At 35.5% G+C, this 19,302-nt stretch overlaps 1 protein-coding gene across 1 annotated transcript; it reads left to right on the forward strand.

Annotated features, from left to right (window-relative positions):
* Positions 1 to 10,694: 10,694 nt before the first annotated feature.
* On the forward strand, positions 10,695 to 16,317 carry LOC110689715 (MDIS1-interacting receptor like kinase 2-like). Its single transcript, XM_021866495.1, has 3 exons — positions 10,695 to 11,394; positions 12,211 to 15,412; positions 15,568 to 16,317. Exons 2-3 carry the CDS (start codon positions 12,541 to 12,543, stop codon positions 15,930 to 15,932), a joined length of 3,237 nt encoding a protein of 1,078 aa, XP_021722187.1. The 5' UTR covers positions 10,695 to 11,394; positions 12,211 to 12,540; the 3' UTR covers positions 15,933 to 16,317.
* Positions 16,318 to 19,302: the final 2,985 nt, after the last annotated feature.

Here is a 19,302-nt window from a genome sequence, read left to right on the forward strand (position 1 = left end):
CATCATGGTCAAATTTTGATTTAGCCATAGCAGTTGGTGATTTTTGGAAGAATGATCGAAATAATGCATTAACTTGATCGCCACTGCCTTACTGCATAGGCTTTTTTGAAGGTACCTTCCTGGGTGCCTATCTGCTTGAATGCGTGAAGCGTGATGCTTGCTTATGCCTGGTCCCTTGGATTGCATATAATGGTATAAAGATACTCCCTCTGTTTTTGACTTTTTTCTAATGCATCACTTGAGTCACTTTGGTTTGCACAATTACTAATACAACTTTGCAGAACTATTAGATATCTTCAATTATATGCATAACGTACAATCAATATCTTTAATTAGCGAGAGTGAGGGATAGCTCAAGTGGTTAGAGCTCCCCTTCCGGTGTTAGGTGATCCTTGGATCGATTCTCATCATTCGTTCTTGTGGCTCTCTAAACACCAAAAAAATAAAAAATAAAAACTTTAATTAGCTATTGTTACTTTTTTTTAATCCAGTTTGTACAATAGCTAATATATATATATAGGGAGTGGATCATGTGAAAACAAGTGTTAAGCTGAAAACTAAAAACAAGCGATCTTGACCATTGAATTTCATCTAATGGGTTAGATTAGATCTGGTGTATTTAAGTGTTTTGTTACCTAATTTATGACATTATCTCTCTTTTATTTTTACTCTATTTTTCTCTCTCCTCCATCTCACGATCTCCATCTCCCTCCTTCTCTCTCCTTCCCAAATCAAAATCAATGTTGAAAATCATCAAATTACAGAGAAATTTGGTTCAATCTTCATCGATTTCGTCGTTATCTTCGGAAACCCAGCTGCAATTTCTTCGGTTCTTCATCAATTTCTCAATCAACAATCTATTATGTGAGTTAGTCATTTTTCATAATTTGAGTAGATTTCAGATTTTTAATTTTCGATTTTATTTGGCAAATTTATCAAATTTTTTGTTTCTGCGATTTTGTTCGATTTCTTGAGCGATTTTGCGTGTTTTGTTCATCAATTTGGTTCGATTTCCAGTGCGATTTTGCGACTTTTGCTCATCAATTTTTTCGACTTTTTTTCATCAATTTTTTTCGATTTTGTTTGATTTTTGCGATTTCTTGTTCGATTTTGTTCGATTTCCTGTTTTACTAATCGATTAACTTTAGTTTCTTCCTTAATTTCAATGATTTATTCGGTTCAGTCAAGTTTTTCCACCATTGTCAAGTTTTTGTAGTGGAAGAAGAAGCGTATGAGGAGATTTAAGAGGAAGCGCCGAAAGATGAGACATAGATCTTAGTAGAAGAAGATTTACAGCTTTCATGATTTTTCAGTGTTGTTGAAGCTTTTTTCTGGCGCCCATGGCGAATCAACGGTGGCGCCACCACCACCTCCACCACAGCAACACCAGCATCAGCACCTTTCTCGCCGATTTCTTCCCATTGTTACCTCCATCGTCGGCGTCTTCTTCCTCTGCTTCTTCGCTCTCTCGCTTCTCGCTCCTCGTCCTTCTCGCCTCCTTCACCATGGCCACTCTCGCAGCTCATCTTCCATCTCTTCGGTATTCTCTCTCCTCTGACACTATAATTGCAACAATTTTTTTGATTAATTTGTGTTTTTTTCGCTTTGTTTAGGTTGACGATGCTTCCATCGGAGTTTCGATCTCTTCCGTTCTGGTTAGGGCTTCCGATGATTATTTTTGGTTTATTTGAATTCAATTTTGTGATTTTTAAGTGTTGCTTGGATCTGATTTTTTGATTTTGTTGTTTTCTGAAATGTAGGATATTGGAGGAAAATCTAAACATGATATTTGGAGGTCTAGAGATTCTGAATCTTTCTACGGGTTGTAGCAATGCCAGCAGTAAATGAGTCAAAATTGATATAACTACCTTATTTTTGTATATAGTGACCTTAATGTAAATGTGGTCAAAATAAATATAGTTACCCTGTTTTTGTATATAGTGACCTCTAAGTAAATGTGGTCAAATTTGATATAGTTACCTTATTTTTTAATATAGTGACCTCAATGTATATGTTATCAAAATTGATATAGTTACTTCATTTTTGTATATAGTGACCTTTAGGTAAATGTTGTCAAAATTGATAAAGTTACATTATTTTTATACATAGTTACCTTTATGTAAACGTTGTCAAATTGGATAAAATTGTGTTATTTTTTATGTTCTTACCTCTAAACCATTGAGTATGTATAAGGAAAAGTTGGAAAGATCATTTGCTTTAAAACCGTTAGATCTTGTTAGTAATAATGGATGGTTGAGATTTTCTATTTTTAGTTTTGACTATAAGCCCTGTTTCAACGGAACCTCCTCGTATGTGTGTGTGTGTGTATATATATATATATATATATGGGTGTACATAAACAGGACCGGACCTGAAAACCGACCTGAACCAGACCTGATATGGACCTGTATAATCAAGTCCGGTCCCGGTCCTTGAAAATCAAGGTTTCCGAGTAAATTGTGTGTTTTTTTTTTTTTTTTTTTTTTTTTCAAAAATCAAAACACCCCATCCCTGACTTTTCATTTCTAACCCAGTAACCTTAAGTTCCCTAACTCCCTCACTCTCTCTGTCTCTCAGAGTCTCAGCCGACACCCTCCTAGGCCCAGCCTCCCTCCCTCACTCTCTCAGGCGACCACCACGTCCACCAGACGCCCACCGTCCTTCTGCACGCTGCTTCAGCCACCGCGCGAAAAATCCGGGCATTATAAGTTTGTTTTGTTTTTTAATGTAAATCTAATTATATTTGAGTATTTTGTATTCGAAATAATGAATTAAGTGTGAGAATATATGTTTATTCATGTTTCAATTGCTTATAATGATTGTTTGATATTTGCATGTTAAATTTCTTTTTTTTAGTTCATTTCTTTCGAATTCATGTTTTTTTTCTTTTTTTTTTTGGTTTTTTTGAGTTTTAATAACTGCTTTCGATTTCATTTAGTATTTTAGTTCATTTGTTTCGAATTCTTGTTGAATTTTGGTTTCTTTCGAATTGTGAGTTTAATTTTTGTTTTTTCTTTTTTTATTTTGGGGGTGGAGGTATTCGGGGCTGGCTGCTCTAATGGTGATGATTCCTAAGGTGGGTCGAAGAGTAGAGCAACGAAATGGAAGGGGAAGATGAACAGGGGTCTGATTTTTGTTTACTTTGTTTTATTTTCTTTTATTTTCCTTTTCTTTTAATTATTCTCCTTTTTTCCCCTTTCTTAGTTTCCTTTTTATTTATTAGTTTTTAAGAGTTTTATTTCCCCTAATATACCCTAGTGAAAAAGAAAAAGAAAAAAAATACAAAACAAGTCTGTTCAGGTCCAAACCCTTACCGGACCTGATTTTGACCTGTTGAATCAGGTCCGGTCTCTGGTCCTCAAAACCGGTCCGGTCCAGGTCCGGTCTCCGGTCCTCAAAACTGGTCCGGTCCAAGTCCAGTCTGGTTTTGGACCGGTGTACACCCCTATATATATATATATATATATATATATATATATATATATATATATATATATATATATTTATTTATTTATTTATTTATTTAGATTTGGGATCATGTGAGAAGAGGGTTTATGGTGAGAAGTGTAAAAAGCATTATAAGTCGTTAGATTAAAAAATATATGGACAAGATATATGCCACAAGGAGATCATTTTATTTAGGAAATTTTGTGAGAAAAAACCATTTATAACAACTTTTTGTTGGAAAAAACCTTATAAAAATTTTTTGACGACTAAAAACCAGATTGTAAATTTTTGTTGTTGAGGACAACCTGAGATATCCAATCACTCAATTAACCTCTAATTTCCCCTTAATTCTTCTAATTACTCATAACTCTCACTAAACTATTTAATAATTAAGTTAATTTATAAATTAAAAAAAAAAAAAACAAAAACCACCCTCACCACCACCAGGCACCAGCCAGCCACCCTCTCCTTCTCCCCTCCCATGGCAGCAACCCCCTCCCCTATTCCCAGCCGCCGCTAGAACCCCCCACCCCCGCCGACCAACCTCCACCGCCTAACCGATGACCTCCCTTTCCTCTTTACCTTCGCCGTGACTACCCTCCTAAACCCTAACCCAAAAATTCCACCCAATAGAGTGGCCACCGTCACCGCCGCAATCAACGGCGACCCATTTCAGGATACGGAGATTAGTCATCTGGGATTTTGGGTATTTAATAAAATTGCTTAAAGCTCTTCCGAAATTTAGATTCAAAGGGTCCGAAGTTTGTGCGATTTGTTTTGATAATTTGCTGGCGAAATTTGCGATTTCTTTTGGAAGGCGAAATTTGCCGGCAAACCGAGGTAGGGGGAGGTTGACGACAGGTGGTAGGGGCGGCCGTCGCAGGGGAAAGGGAGGGGATTCTAGCCGCCGCGGCTACTGCAGGTGAGGGGGTGGCTAGGGTGAGGGTTAGGGTGTTTTATGTTTTTTTTTAATTAGTATAATTAATTAATTGAGAGTTAAAGGGTAATTAGGGAAAATTAGAGGATAATTATAGTTTTTTGGTTGTGTTCAACAAAAAAAAATTTAGAATCAGGTTTTAGTTTGCCAAAAAAAAATTTAAAAGGTTTTTTTCGACAAAAAAAATGCTTTAAATGTTTTTTTCTGACAAATTTTCCTTTTATTTATCGTTCACGCTGCTTCACTTTTCCCGACTTTCTTAAGAATCTTAACCTACTTTCTCTCGCATCCTTGACCCAACCTCCATTACATCGTAAATCCAATAATCATATCCCAATTTTTTTCTAAACAATTGAAACTCCCTTTTTCTCTTAGCTCTCCTACCCCTTTTCTTTCTCTCTCCTCTGTTAAGATTTTTTTGCTGAATATTAGGAATGACAAAATTTGAGATATATTAGTTTTTAGGTCCATATGTTAAGGAAAAAAAAATTGATTTATCTAAAGTTGATTTCAATGTATCTGTATTGTACATTGGGTGTATCTTTAATGTTCTTTCAATGCAGCTAGAGCTGACAACAAATCAGCAACTTAACCTCTGTTTTAACACTATACTATTGCTTTGACCAAAATATATATATATATATATATATATATATATATATATATATTATATAATATAATATTGCTAAACGAAATTCTCTAACCTTCAAATTGACTTTTCTTGTCATTTTTTTTTTTTTTTACAAAAATCACTCAACTTCAGCATTATGAAAACAGAGCACCTGTAATTTAAAAAAAAAAAAAAAAATGCTAAGTTATACGATCTTAGGTACCTAAATTTTCTTGGGTAAATGCTAAAATTATGATTTGTGTACTAATGGTTTTGATGGCTTAATTGCTATGTATACTATAATTAAAAGAGATAATTCATTACATACTGTGCGTGACAAAGTGTTAATTTGAGTAATATTAATGATAATTTTATCTCACACATTTCACCCTCATTGGATTTTAATGTATACAATTTAATAACTTTGTTATAAGCATAATATAATTTAATACATATTGTACTGTGATAAAATATTAATTTCAACAATGCTAATCATATTCAACTCTACTAGATTGTAATGTATTTGCAACATATTTTTGATGTATCTACCGTATATTATCAATGTATCTATAGTGTATTATCTATGTATTTGAATTTCTCATGCTTCTCATGCTGAGGACACTTCTCACCGGATCTCAACCCTATATATATATTATTATTATTATTTTTAAACCAACTAATATATTGTTAGACTAATCTTCAAAAAAAAAAAAAAAAAAAAAAAAATTGTTAGATTAGACAACTTCGGGATAACTAATTGATAAAATCAGATAATTTTTGGGATATTTTTCCAAAATGTTAGTGTAATGTTTATCTTTATATCTTCATCTGAAATTTGCAGAACTACGATATTAATGGTCTATATACATAAAAATGATTGACTAGGCAAAATTAATACGATCATCCACCATAATGATGATATTTGGTAGATTTTTTCTTCAGCACAGATTTGGTAAACAGCAGAATAACAACCACAAAACCTGCTGCTGCTGTACCTCCCACCACTATGGCCACTGTTTTTGCTGTGCCGTGCCTTGTCCCTGTAAATATTTACACATTAATTTTATTTTATTTATTTATTTTTTTTTTCTTTTTTGGAAGGGATTTACACACATTAATTGAAATCAAAGAAAAATACATCTACAATAAGTGAAAGAGAGGACGGTTTTTTTTTTCGGTCAATCACAAAACATACTCAAATCGGCTTAAGTCTTGGAGTAATTGAATATCAAATATTGATTGTCGTAGCATCTTAAGTTTTTATTCATTTGTTCAAATAATTTTAACCATTAATATCTTTTTTATTTTTTATTATAAATTAATAGGTTAACGCTAACTTTTATATCATACCGTATGACTCGGCAAGTCGGCATCTTAAGGTTACTCTACTAGTGTTAAAAGGGTTATTCCGTCAATGTTATAGCTTAGAAGTTACTTTATCAGTGTTGTAAGAGTTACTTTGTTAGTGTATATAGAATTTACTTCGTCATTGTTATAGAGTTACTCCATTCTTTTGAAAGCTTTGATAGGCTTAAAAGTCCATATTCGACAAAAAATATGAGTAATTATTTACCAAAAATGGCTTTAAAACCAATTTCACAATGGGCTGCCATAATTGTAAATGGCTTATTGGCTATTACATTAAAAAATTGTCAAGATCTTGGGATTGCTTAATTCCTAATCAACCACTCAAAACCATTTTCCCAACAAAAATATCTGAAATTGTGAAATTAAAAGTTGCAAAAGATACTCAAAATTAGGATTATGACAAAAAAAAAAAAAAAAAAAAAAAAAAAAAAAGACTTCGACATTAAGATATACTCAACGGCTATAATTATTTATTGCAATGGATATATTATCCTATATTTCCTAATTAAGTAAGATGTATAATGGATCCTCCTTTCTCCATCTCAAAGACAAGTACTTGTATACAATTGGAACCTACGATTGTGCTCTTCACTTTTTTGCACCTAAAAGTATTTCCCTCCAGCTCCCCCACCCAACTCATACATGCATTATTTTAAAAAATTGAATTATCGACTCAATCCGTTCCTTAAGATCTTGATCTTCTTACTCATGAGGGATCGAGTATGATTATATTTTTTCTTATGTACAGATTGTAAAAAGTTGGTCAAATTTTTTAAAATTTAACTACATAAATACAGTAGTAATTGGAATATGGAAAATGATGATGATGATGAATACATGTGTGATTATTCTCTCCAATTATCGAGCCATCTCATCATAAAAATGAAATTGAAAGAAATATGAAGTATAAATTTAGTTTCAAAATAATGTTCCCTTCTAATTTTCAAATTTTAGATAGTCCAAAGACCAAAGTATTGATTGTTGAAAAAAATAAAAAACAAAAAAGTAATAAATATTCGAAAGCACCTCTATAATGACTTTATATCAGAAATCCATATTAATTGAGAAACAAGTATATTTTGAGATTAACTTGTTATTGATAGATATTATAGTCATGATAATATTTGTAGCAAATTAGGATAATTTTGTATATAGTTTGTATCCTTATCGTACTAGGTTTCCTAACGTGATTAGGACTAGTCTTGTAAAACTCTATATATATTGATCAATGGTACACACTTAAAATTGAGGAGTTTTCCCGTAATCCAACATGGTATCACAGCTTTAGGTTATCGACTCTAGGAATTTCTTTTCTTTTTTCACAGCTTTCACACTTCCGTACAATAACCAAACCACCGCCCACCTTCCATGGCCAAGGACGACGAAACACCGCCACCTCCTCCACCGGCCAACGAATTTCATACGGCTCTCGCCTTTTATAATGTCAAACGCACCCTATTATTTCATGCCTCATTGCCCCCTTCCTATTGGTCACATGCTCTTGAGACGACCATATATCTCCTTAATATTTTGCCAACAAAATCTCTTAAGCAATTGACCCCGGCTTAGGCTCTTTTTCATAAAAACCCATCATATGACCACTTACGGGTTTTTGGTTGTCTTTGCTTCCCTAACCTTTCGGCAACCGCTCCTCACAAACTTGCTCCTAGATCTACTCCTTGTGTCTTCTTAGGGTACCCCTCCCATCACCGTGGTTACGAATGCCTTGACCTCGCTACTCGCAATGTCATCATTTCACGCCACGTAAGATTTGATGAGCCACTTTTCCCTTTAAGAACTTGGAACATTACACATTAAAAGATTATGATTTTTTGGCATTGATGAGTGTTCCCCTCTACTGACTCACATGCTCATGCGCCATTATGGCTCTCAAGCCAACCCACATCAAGGCCCAACTGCAGTGAGCCTCCCAAATGCTGAAATCAATACCCACCAAACCCTGCCTACCCCCCCTGTCCAGTAGTCCACTTCGCGCCCTCCCCCTGGCTCACCAGCCCACGCTGCAACCAACCCGCGGCCTACCCTGCCCACACCGCAACCTGCTAGCAGCCCTGCTTGCCACGCCACCTACAGCCTACTCCCTGCCACCAATGCATGGCGTGCCAGCCATCCAACCAACCCGGCCACCTCCTCCCTCCCCTAGAGTCACCCGTAGTCAACGGGGTATCTTCAAGCCTAACCCGAAATATTCTTTGAACTTGTCTGTCAATACCTCGGGTCCACCTCTTCATAAACCACCTCTTCCAAAGTTTTATAAACAAGCTTTAACTGGCCATAATTGGAACGCGGCGATGCATAACGAGTATAGTGCTTTGATTAAAACAGAGACATGGGATTTGGTGCCTAGGCCTATGGGGGTGAATATTGTTAATTGCATGTGGCTATTCAAACACAAATTTAAGTCTAATGGTGACCTTGAAAGGCACAAAACTCGTCTTGTATGTGATGGCTGGTCGCCGGAAGTTGGTGTGGATTGTGATGAGACTTTCAGTTTGGAAGTTAAACCGGCCACTATTCGTACTGTTCTAAGTTTAACCATGGCTAAAAAGTGGTCGATTCATTAACTAGATGTCAAAAATGCCTTTCTACAGGGTGATTTGCAAGAAACTGTTTTTATGCATCAACCTCTAGGTTTTGTTGATCGGAGAGCACCCTCTTATGTATGTCGGCTCCGCAAGGCTCTCTATGGTTTGAAACAAGCTCCCAGAGCTTGGTACTAGCGCTTTGCGAACTTTCTGATCAAATTGGGTTTTGTCATTGCCAAAAGTGACAACTCTGTTTTTACTTTCCAGCAGAGTGATGATATAGCATATTTGCTTCTATATGTTAATGATATTGTATTAGCTACCTATTCTAACAGGTTGCGTGAGAGAATCATATCTCAGTTGCAAACCGATTTCCCTATGTCTGATTTGGGCCCTCTGAGTTATTTTTTGGGGATTGCGGTGATCCGTACTCTTTCTTATATATTACTTTCTCGGCAAAAGTATACACAGGAGATTTTAGAACGTGCAGGCATGGGCTCTTGTAAGCCTGCAACCACTCCAGTTAATAGTAAGTCTAAACTTAGTGCAAATGCAGGACCACCTTTTCGGGATCCTACTTTGTGTCGCAGTTTAGCAGGTGCTCTCTAGTATCTTACTTTCACTAGGCCGGATATTACCTATGCGGTGCAACATATGTGTCTTTTTATGCATGATCCCCGAAAATCTCATTATGATGCTTTGAAACACATTCTACGCTATGTTCAGGGTACCATTGATCATGGTTTACATTTATATCCGTCTGCTTCTCATTGTTTGATTACTTACACTGACGTCGACTGGGAAGGTTGTCCCGACACCTGTCGTTCCACACCGGGTTATTGCTGCTTTCTTGGGGACAACCCCGTTTCTTGGTCATCTAAGCGTCAACCTACTCTATCTAAATCGAGTGCAGAAGCATAATATCGACGCATCGCAAATGTTGTCTCTGAGGCTTGTTGGCTTCGTAATCTTTTACTTGAGTTACATTGTCCTCTTCGATAGGCTACTATAGTATATTGTGATAATGTCAGTGCTATCTATTTTTCTAGTAACCTGGTTCAACACACCAACACACCAAACATGTGGAGATGGATATTTATTTTGTTCGAAAAAAGGTTGCTTAGGTACAAGTTTGGGTTCTACATGTTCCTTCCAGGTATCAGTTTGCAGACATTTTCACGAAAGGCCTTCCTCGAGACTTATTTTTGGATTTCAGATCCAGTCTTAGCATACGACTTCCTCCAGCTATGAATGCGGGGGAGTGGTAGATATTATAGTCATAATAATATTTGTCGTAGATTACGATAATTTTTGTATATAGTTTGTATCCTTATCGTATTAGGTTTCCTAACGTGATTAGGACTAGTGTTGTAAAACTCTATATATATTGATCAATAGTACACACTCCATATTGAGGAGTTTTCCCATAATCTAATAGTTATCTTATGATACCCCTCTAAATCCTTAAACTCTAATCAATATACTTCGTATAATTACAAGTTTATACTGAAAAAATTATTATGGAGTATAGTCCAATCCCATGACACATATTTTATCTTAATTTTTGTATACAAACATACCAATCACTTTCTCTTCTAGTCCATTAGTGGTGTACTAATTCTAATATGCATTTCTACTTCTATAAGATAAATTCCCATTAATGTATAAGATAAATAATATAGGCATATACTTCCTCTGTTTTACAAATATTGCAACGTGGATGAAATTACGCATCATAAAGCACAATTTATCTGTTAAATATGTATAATTATATAAGAGAAAAAATTATAAAAAGAAATTCATATTGTGAAAATTACGAGATAAATCTAACAAGACCCAACACGACTATATTTTACTTTACGTATAAATCATAATTTGTAATCAAACAAGCATGATGAATAATGCAAAAGTCTAATTGTTACAATATTACTAAAACGGAGAAAGTATGTATTTTAAAAATCGTGAAAAATCAAGTGGGGCAAACAACCCAGTACAGTCGTACATAGAGTGAGAGTTAGAGTAGAGGTTTTTTTTTTATTTTTTTTTATTTTTTATTTTTATTTTTTAAACCAGAGTAGAGGTATATTTTAATGTGAGAAGTTGATAACTACTCTAGTACTCTCTATTATGCAATTCGAGTATATACACAACTAACGTGAGTTCTTATATCAATCGACCCTTATGGCAAGTCTCAGTGGTTGGACTAAAAACCTAAAATCAAATCTCATGACTTCATGAGTGTTCACCCCCAAGTAAAAACGGTAACTACGTCACTACCTCACCACAATAACAAATCTCATATGTCATCCTCTTGGACCATCTCATAATATTAACTAACTTAACTACTATTCAAATCTTTAGATTAAAGTATACAAGTCAATCAATCACTTGGTCAAACTGCTTCACCCTTTTATTTGGCTGTAGAAGTCATCAATACTCCATGCTCATAAGGTGTTTGTCAAAATGCCCAAGAGAACAATGATCAGGTAAGCCTCAAATGGATGTATAATAATCTTCCCCTTACTTGGTTTTTTATAAATATGCAAGAAATAATATAAACTGCTTGGTACAATTGCACAAATTTACAAGACTACACTGCAATTGCACGAAGTCGTCGTAGTGGTTGAATTTGCTTCTTATTCATGGAACTAAGTACCAAGTATTGATTTTCATGTTTTGGCATCCATTTCAACATCTTGGTATCATTTTCGACGTAATTAAAGTACTTGGAATGCTGAAGTTTTGTATTATTTAACTGTTAGGAATTTGACTCAGTATCAGTGCAGAATGTTTCTAAGTTGAATTGTTCTAAGCATTATGCATCTCAACTAAATCCTGTGTTTTTCTAAATTATAAATTTAAGATAATGTTGAGTAGTTGTTCTCATCTAAGATGAACAGAAAAGGATTATAATAACAAATTATCGCAAATTGTTTGTGCTACTAGTTGATCAAGTTGTGGCAGTTGGTTTATTCTACTGTTATTTCACATGTTTTGCTAGCAAAATTTGAGGCTACCATGATTATTCCATGAATATGAATGACAACGCGTAATTAGTATTTCTAATGTGCCCGCCACTGAATCAGATGTATTAACCATTCAAATGAGTGTGAATGAATTGATTGAATTCTAAGAAGTTGGTCGCACAAAGCTTTGTATTTTAGGGCAGGAAATCCTCTGATAGTTCTTAGAAGTAGTCCTTGGAATATTGAGCCATGGAAAAATCTGATAAATCTCCTGCTCCGCGTTATCTTATTCTTATGTTTTACCGGATTCTCACCTGTCTTCTGCTTTTAATGCAGATCACTTCGATATCAGCAGCAACTCTTACAGAAGCACAAGCACTTCTCAGCTGGAAAAATTCCTTGCCTGAGTCGTCTAATCTCACATCATGGAATGTTTCCGATAATCCAAACCCATGCAATTGGACTGGCATTTTTTGCAACAACCTTGCATCCATCACCCGCATTGTCTTATCTAACAGAGGCCTCGCCGGCACCCTCACCAGCTTCAATTTCAGTGCATTTCCCAATATTACAAGATTCATTCTTGCAAAAAACAGTCTGAAAGGCCAAATCCCACCAAGCATTGGTAAGCTCTCCAAGCTTATTAAGTTGGACCTTGGAAACAACATGTTTGATGGGTTTATTCCACCGGAAATAGGTCAGTTGTCTCAACTTGACTCTCTTGTCCTGTATAATAACAGTATAGGCAATAAAATTCCTGTCCATCTCAGTAAGTTGGGGAAGCTAAGGCTCCTATACTTGGGTAGAAATAAGCTTACAAGCCCTGACTGGTCTATGTTCAATACCATGCCTATGTTATCAACCTTACAATTGTTGTTGAATGAATTAAATGGAGAGTTTCCAAGATTTATTTTAAGGTGCAGGAACTTGACTGAACTTTCTTTGGCAAATAATAAATTCAGTGGATCGATACCAGCATTGTTTTACAGCAGTCTTCCTAAACTTAAATACATTAACCTTAGTAATAACTTATTCACAGGACCAATATCACCTAAGATTTCTGAGCTCTCCAATCTGTATCACATTGAACTGAGCATTAACCAGCTTAATGGTTCAATTCCTGATAGCATTGGGTCCATTTCTAGCCTCAAAGTTCTGCACCTAAACCAAAATTTACTCACTGGGGGAATTCCATCTTCTATAGGAAACCTTAAAAACCTTGAAACCCTTTATCTTAATTCAAATAGATTGAATTCTACAATTCCTTCCAAACTTGGGTCATGTACTAACCTTACTGAGCTGCTTCTTTCTAATAATTCACTTAGTGGGGAGATACCATTGTCCTTGACAAATCTCAAAAATATATCAAAGATTGAGCTGTTTGTAAATGACATGTATGGTGAAATCCCCCCATATTTTTTGACCAACTGGACAAAGTTGACTTCCTTGCAACTTTATAGAAATAATTTTAGTGGGATTATCCCTCCAATAATAGGTCAACTGACAAAGCTAAAGTATCTTCTTCTCTACCAAAACAGTTTCAGCGGTTCCATACCGTCAGAGATAGGAAACCTGGAAGTCTTGCTCAAGCTGGACTTCTCAACAAACAAACTTTCAGGTCCAATCCCTCCAACCATTGGAAACCTAAGCAATCTTTCTGCCCTTAGCCTTTTCAACAACCAACTTACTGGAACAATCCCACCAGAGATTGGAAACCTAACCTCATTAACTATTCTTAATCTCAATAACAATCAGCTGCAAGGGGAGTTGCCAGGTACCCTGTCTAATCTTCGGAACCTAAAAGAATTCTCTGTCGCCCAAAATAACTTGGTTGGGAAAGTCCCGCCAAAATTTGGTGAGGATTTTCTTTCCCTTACTGCTGTTAGCTTTACAAATAACAATTTATCAGGGAATCTTCCTCCTGGCTTATGTAATGGTTTTCAGCTGGAGTACTTGACAGCTAATAATAATAGTTTTACTGGTGACCTTCCGGATTGCTTGAGGAATTGCTCAAAATTAACTAGAGTCCGGTTGGAAGAAAATGAGTTCAACGGGAGTATATCTGATGCATTTGGAATTCATCCGGATCTCTATTATATTAGCATGAATGACAACCAATTCGTTGGCAAGATTTCTCCCAAGTGGGGAGAATGTAAGAATCTGACAGATCTTCGGTTGGAGGGAAACAAACTTTCAGGGGGAATACCAACTGAGCTTGGGAAACTATCACGGTTGGGTGTTCTGACTCTTGGCTCAAATCATTTAAGTGGGACAATTCCAGATGAACTTGGTAATTTAAGCAAGCTGTACAACCTTAACTTGAGCAGTAATCAGTTGATAGGGCATATTCCACGAACCTTAGGAAAATTGAAGTCTCTTCAGTATCTAGATTTATCAGCAAACAATGTGTCTGGAGAAATCCCTATTGAGCTTGGAAATTGCGTACGATTATTGAGCTTAAACCTGAGTCACAATGACTTGCACGGAAATATACCAATCGAACTCTGCAACTTGAATGAACTTCAGTACCTTCTGGATCTTAGTAGTAACTCTTTCTCTGGTCAAATTCCTCAAAACCTTGATAAGCTCAAAACCTTGACAAAATTTAATCTCTCTCACAATCATCTTACCGGTGGTATCCCACACTCATTATCAAACATGTATAGTCTTAAGTCCTTTGATCTTTCCTACAACAGTTTATCAGGTTCAGTTCCTAGGGATGAATTTTTTCAAAAAGGAATATATGTGGGAAATCCTGGCCTTTGTGGAAATGCAACAGGACTATCCCCTTGTGGTAATCTTGATACTCATATAAAGATTATAATTGCAGTTGTCGTACCAGCTGTTTCTCTTTTGTTTCTTGGGGTAGGTATTGCTTATTTACTGCGTTGCCAGAATAATAACAATCATGGTGCAGAGAGTAGAGTTTTGGAGGTTGAAGAATCCGAATCTTTGATTTGGGAGACTGAAGAAAGATTTACATTTGCAGATATTCAAAAGGCGACTGATGATTTCAATGAGTTTTACTGCATTGGGAAAGGAGGTTTTGGTAATGTATATAAGGCATCTTTGCCATCAGGTCACATAGTTGCTGCTAAGAGGCTCCACATGGAAGAATTTAGCGACATCTCATCAACAAGTCGACAGAGTTTCATGAATGAGATCAAGGCATTGACACAGGTTAGGCATCGGAATATCATCAAATTGTACGGGTATTGTTCCAAAGGACGATCCATGTACTTGGTATATGACTACATTGAAAGGGGTAATTTGAGGGAAGTGTTGTATGATGCACAAGACAAAGTGAAATTAGGCTGGGAAAGAAGAGTGAGTATTGTGCGAGGGTTGGCACATGCAGTCTCTTACTTGCACCATGATTGTACCCCTTCCATTGTTCACCGTGACATATCCTTAAATAATGTCTTAATTGATAATGAATTTGAGCCTCGGTTATCAGATTTTGGTACCGCAAAGCTTCTTAAATCAGATACATCTTACTGGACTTCAATTGCTGGAGCTTATGGCTATATGGCCCCTGGTACGTCTGATCCTCGTCTTTATAATCCTAGTTGTAGACACGATTTGTTGTAGTTCATCATGCTTTCTGTCTTCATAATTAGTATTTTGTTTGATTTTTTCCCTCCCAGCACTCAAAATAAGGTAATTTTTCTTTTATTTGTTCGTAATTGGCAGAGCTGGCTCTGACAACGAGAGTGACAGAAAAGTGTGATGTTTATAGCTATGGAGTTGTGGCATTGGAAGTTTTGATGGGGAAGCATCCAGGAGACTTGCTTTCTTCTTTATCATCTTCAGATAGCAGGCCTGATATGCTACTGAAAGACATTTTGGACCAACGACTATCACCACCTACAACACGTTTAGCAGAGGAAGTGGTGATTGTATTCACATTAGCTCTGTTATGCGCGAGTTCAGAACCAGACTCACGGCCCACTATGCGTTATGTTGCTCAAGAACTATCAGCTCAAAAACACAATTACCTCTCCAAGCCTTTTGAAAAATTATCCCTCAGCAAGATGAATTCTCCTCAGAGTTATTGACAGAAAAGAAATGAACAAATTGGCCTCTGGTCTTTTCTGATGTAGCTCAGCTAAAGTAACACCTGATCCAATTGAGCTGATTCTCCTGGAAGCTATGGAAAATATCATGTTAATAGATTAATTTGGATTATTGTTTCAGTGTTTTTACTTTCTGATTCATGAATGTTAATTGCTTTCCTTTTGTAATGTTAGGAATTAAAGGGTGTTCTGCTGAAAGAACATAAACTATGCAATGATGCAGCATTGTCTACTGTGTGAATTCAATAGTTTTGCCAAGGTAAAGGTGATGCTTTGGTAGTTTGATGTGATAATTTAAGAATTACTGCAGTTCTAGATACTTTGCAAGATTAAGTAAATATGCTTCTCGAGTGCTCTTGATTTTTCATTTTTCTCAATATGCCAAAGGCAAAAGTTGCAGAGACTAGTTAGCTGTTTAAAGACCCCAACTTTTAGCTACAGTAGCTAGATCCTTTAAAGAGGCAATTGATCTAAGTTCATTTGTCATTCTGACTCTTCTTTCAATCTCCTGTCGCCACAAATCGCTGATATTTTATTTGGTTCAGGCCCTGCTAAGTGCTAACTTTGTAGCCTGGGATTCTGCTAACCTCTCCATAATATGCAATTTCAACCTTCAACTTGTTGAATAGCCAATTTGACATTAACTGGTAACTCTCTGTGTTAATTGGTGCAATGACCATTCATATTTTGAATTGGTATCTACTTATCAGATGGAAAGACTAATCTGAGTCTACAAAGTTCGAGTCTTGGAGTAATTTTTCAGAGCTCTAGACCCTGCAACTAGACTGTCATTTTTGCAACAACTGATTCCAACATCCTCATTAACATAACCAAAAATGCATAGAAGAATCAAACAAGTCATATTGTGAAAATCATGGTTTCTTCATTGAGCTGTTTTTTATTTGTGTGGTTCATGTAATATTAGTTTTTGCTGCAGAATATTGGCTCTATAGCAATTGATTTTCTACTTGAGTATGAGTTTTCAAATCCTTAGAACAAAGTAAAGAAAGATTCTTTGTGTATATTGATGATGATGATAATGTTTTATAAAATGACACTTCAAAAAACTTTGCAATTTCAGTTTTAAGATTCTACCAATTGAAACTATTTCATGTTATGCCTCTTGTATTTGTTCTATGAATCTTCGGCTAAGATACCGGCCAGAATACGGGAGGGGCGAGGGGGGGGGGGGAGTGTAGTAGCATTTTGCTGACCATGGTTGTTCAGATGGCTCTATGCCTTTCTGTACTTCTGTTTAGTGTGATATAACTTATTCTGTTATTCAGCATGTCTGCATATGTATGGACACTGGGCAGTAAGGTGTGTTGAACTCTTAAACTGTTGAAAGTCAAAGAGAGTCGAATAAAAAAGCATGGACTAAAATGAAAAGTGAGTAGATCAAAAATAACTGGAGATATCATTTGGATTCAGGGAGTTCTTATGCCCACTTAATTAGGAGGGAGTACAAGTCGGATGGATAGTTCCGTTCAACTGTCTAAATTTCTCAATGTGTATAACATTTTGTCATGATTGATAAAGAAGCAAAAGAGCCTATTGGAGTATGGAAATATGGTAGGGTAGATTTCCAATAATAATAAATAAAGACTATGAAAGTAGTTGTTTTCTAGTTAGATAAAAAGAAAAAGTAGGCTTCATTTGTGGAGTATCATTACTTAGCATATAATGCCTACTTTGGAATTATAGGCAATTAGGCACTATAAATTTTTTATAAGGTTGATTATCTTTTATTTTACTAGGTCTAATATGCTTCATTAAAATTGTAACGACACTTGTTCGCTTAAGATTAACTTAGAATTTCTAAGCTACAATCTGTTGTTATCCATCATTTAATTTTGCTTTACATTTAAAAAACAATATATATATATATATATATATATATATATATATATATATATATATATATATATATATAGAGTATGGATCATGTGAAAACAAATGTTAGGGTGAAAACTGAAAACGATTCATCCTAACCGTAGATTATAATCTAGCGGATGACATCTAACGTTTATATACTAATTTTCTCTCTCCTCCCACGAAAACAATTTCTCTCTCCTCCGTTATTTTCTTCCTCCTCTCCCTCCTCTCTCCTGCTTTCTCTCTCCTAATTTCTCGACATTTTTTTCCCCAATTTTCACGCTACTTTTTTCAAATTCAGCTTCAATTACTTTGATTTCAGCAATTTTTCAGCTCTACGATCTATTATCAGGTGAGTTCTTTGTGTTAATTTCGCTATTTTTTGCATGATTTGAGGTTTTAAGGTTTCTGAAATTTTCATCAATTTTGTTCGATTTTGTTTGATTTTGCGATTTTCTGTTCGATTTTGTTCAATTTAGTTCGATTTCCTGTTTTACTAATCGATTAACTTTAGTTTCTTCCTTAATTTCATTGATTTGTTCGATTCAGTTGAGTTTTTCCACCATTGTTAACTAATTTGAAGTTCAACTTGTTGATTTGATTGATTTTTTGCAGTGGAAGAAGAAGCGTATGAGGAGATTGAAGAGGAAGCGCCGATAGATGAGACGGAGATCTAAGTAGAAGAAGATCTACAGCTTTCACGATTTTTCACTCGCATTGAGAATTAGCTTTCTGATATTTGTGACGGTATTTTGAAGCTTCTGGACACTAAGCTTATTCCTCCTGCTAGTAGTGGTGATTCTAAGGTCTTTTATTTGAAGATGATGGGAGATTATCATAGGTATTTGCGGCTGAGTTTAAGACTGGTGCTGAGAGGAAAGAAGCCGCTGAGAGTATTCTCACAGCCTACAAGGCTGCTCAGGTTTAATTAATTTTTTCCTTTTTTTTGTTTGGTAGATCTGTTAATTAGGGTTTGGATTTGGTTTTTGTTTGTGATTTTTGCGTTGATTTGCTATGATATTTGCATTTTGCTGGAATCATTGAGGAATATTCAAGAATTTGATAAGCTCTTTATGAGTTTCTACTTCAAGAACAACTCATCTTCTGTGAGTGGCTCTTGTTTTACCATCTTTATAGGCTCCTGGTGCTTCTGTTGTTGATTACAGGAGTTATTATCGCATTCCTCTTGGACATCTGCAGTGTAAAATGTGAAGGATTAGTATCTATTTCTTTTTCGTTAAAACATATAAATTAGTTTTGAAAATCTGTTTTTCTTGATCAGATATTAGGAAGATAATATTTGATGAACTATAGGATGTTTGATAAGCTTGTTTGTTTCTTTCTTTAACCAAGAGCATTGATGGTTGTTCTTGCAATTGTGGTTTAAATGGTGTTTGAACATGGTAATATATATGTGTAAGAATCAAATGGAAAAAAGAATATGGACAGGAAATGAATAGATTTGTTTGGATCAGAA

The sequence above is a fragment of the Chenopodium quinoa genome, unplaced genomic scaffold, assembly GCF_001683475.1.
Source record: "Chenopodium quinoa cultivar QQ74 unplaced genomic scaffold, ASM168347v1, whole genome shotgun sequence".
Lineage (NCBI taxonomy): Eukaryota > Viridiplantae > Streptophyta > Magnoliopsida > Caryophyllales > Amaranthaceae > Chenopodium > Chenopodium quinoa.

Coding starts and splice junctions, on each gene's coding strand:
- LOC110689715 (XM_021866495.1), top strand. CDS start 12,541: ATGTTTGATGGGTTTATTCCACCGGAAATAGGTCAGTTGTCTCAACTT. Junction 15,413..15,567: donor TTATGGCTATATGGCCCCTG/GTACGTCTGATC, acceptor CGTAATTGGCAG/AGCTGGCTCTGACAACGAGA.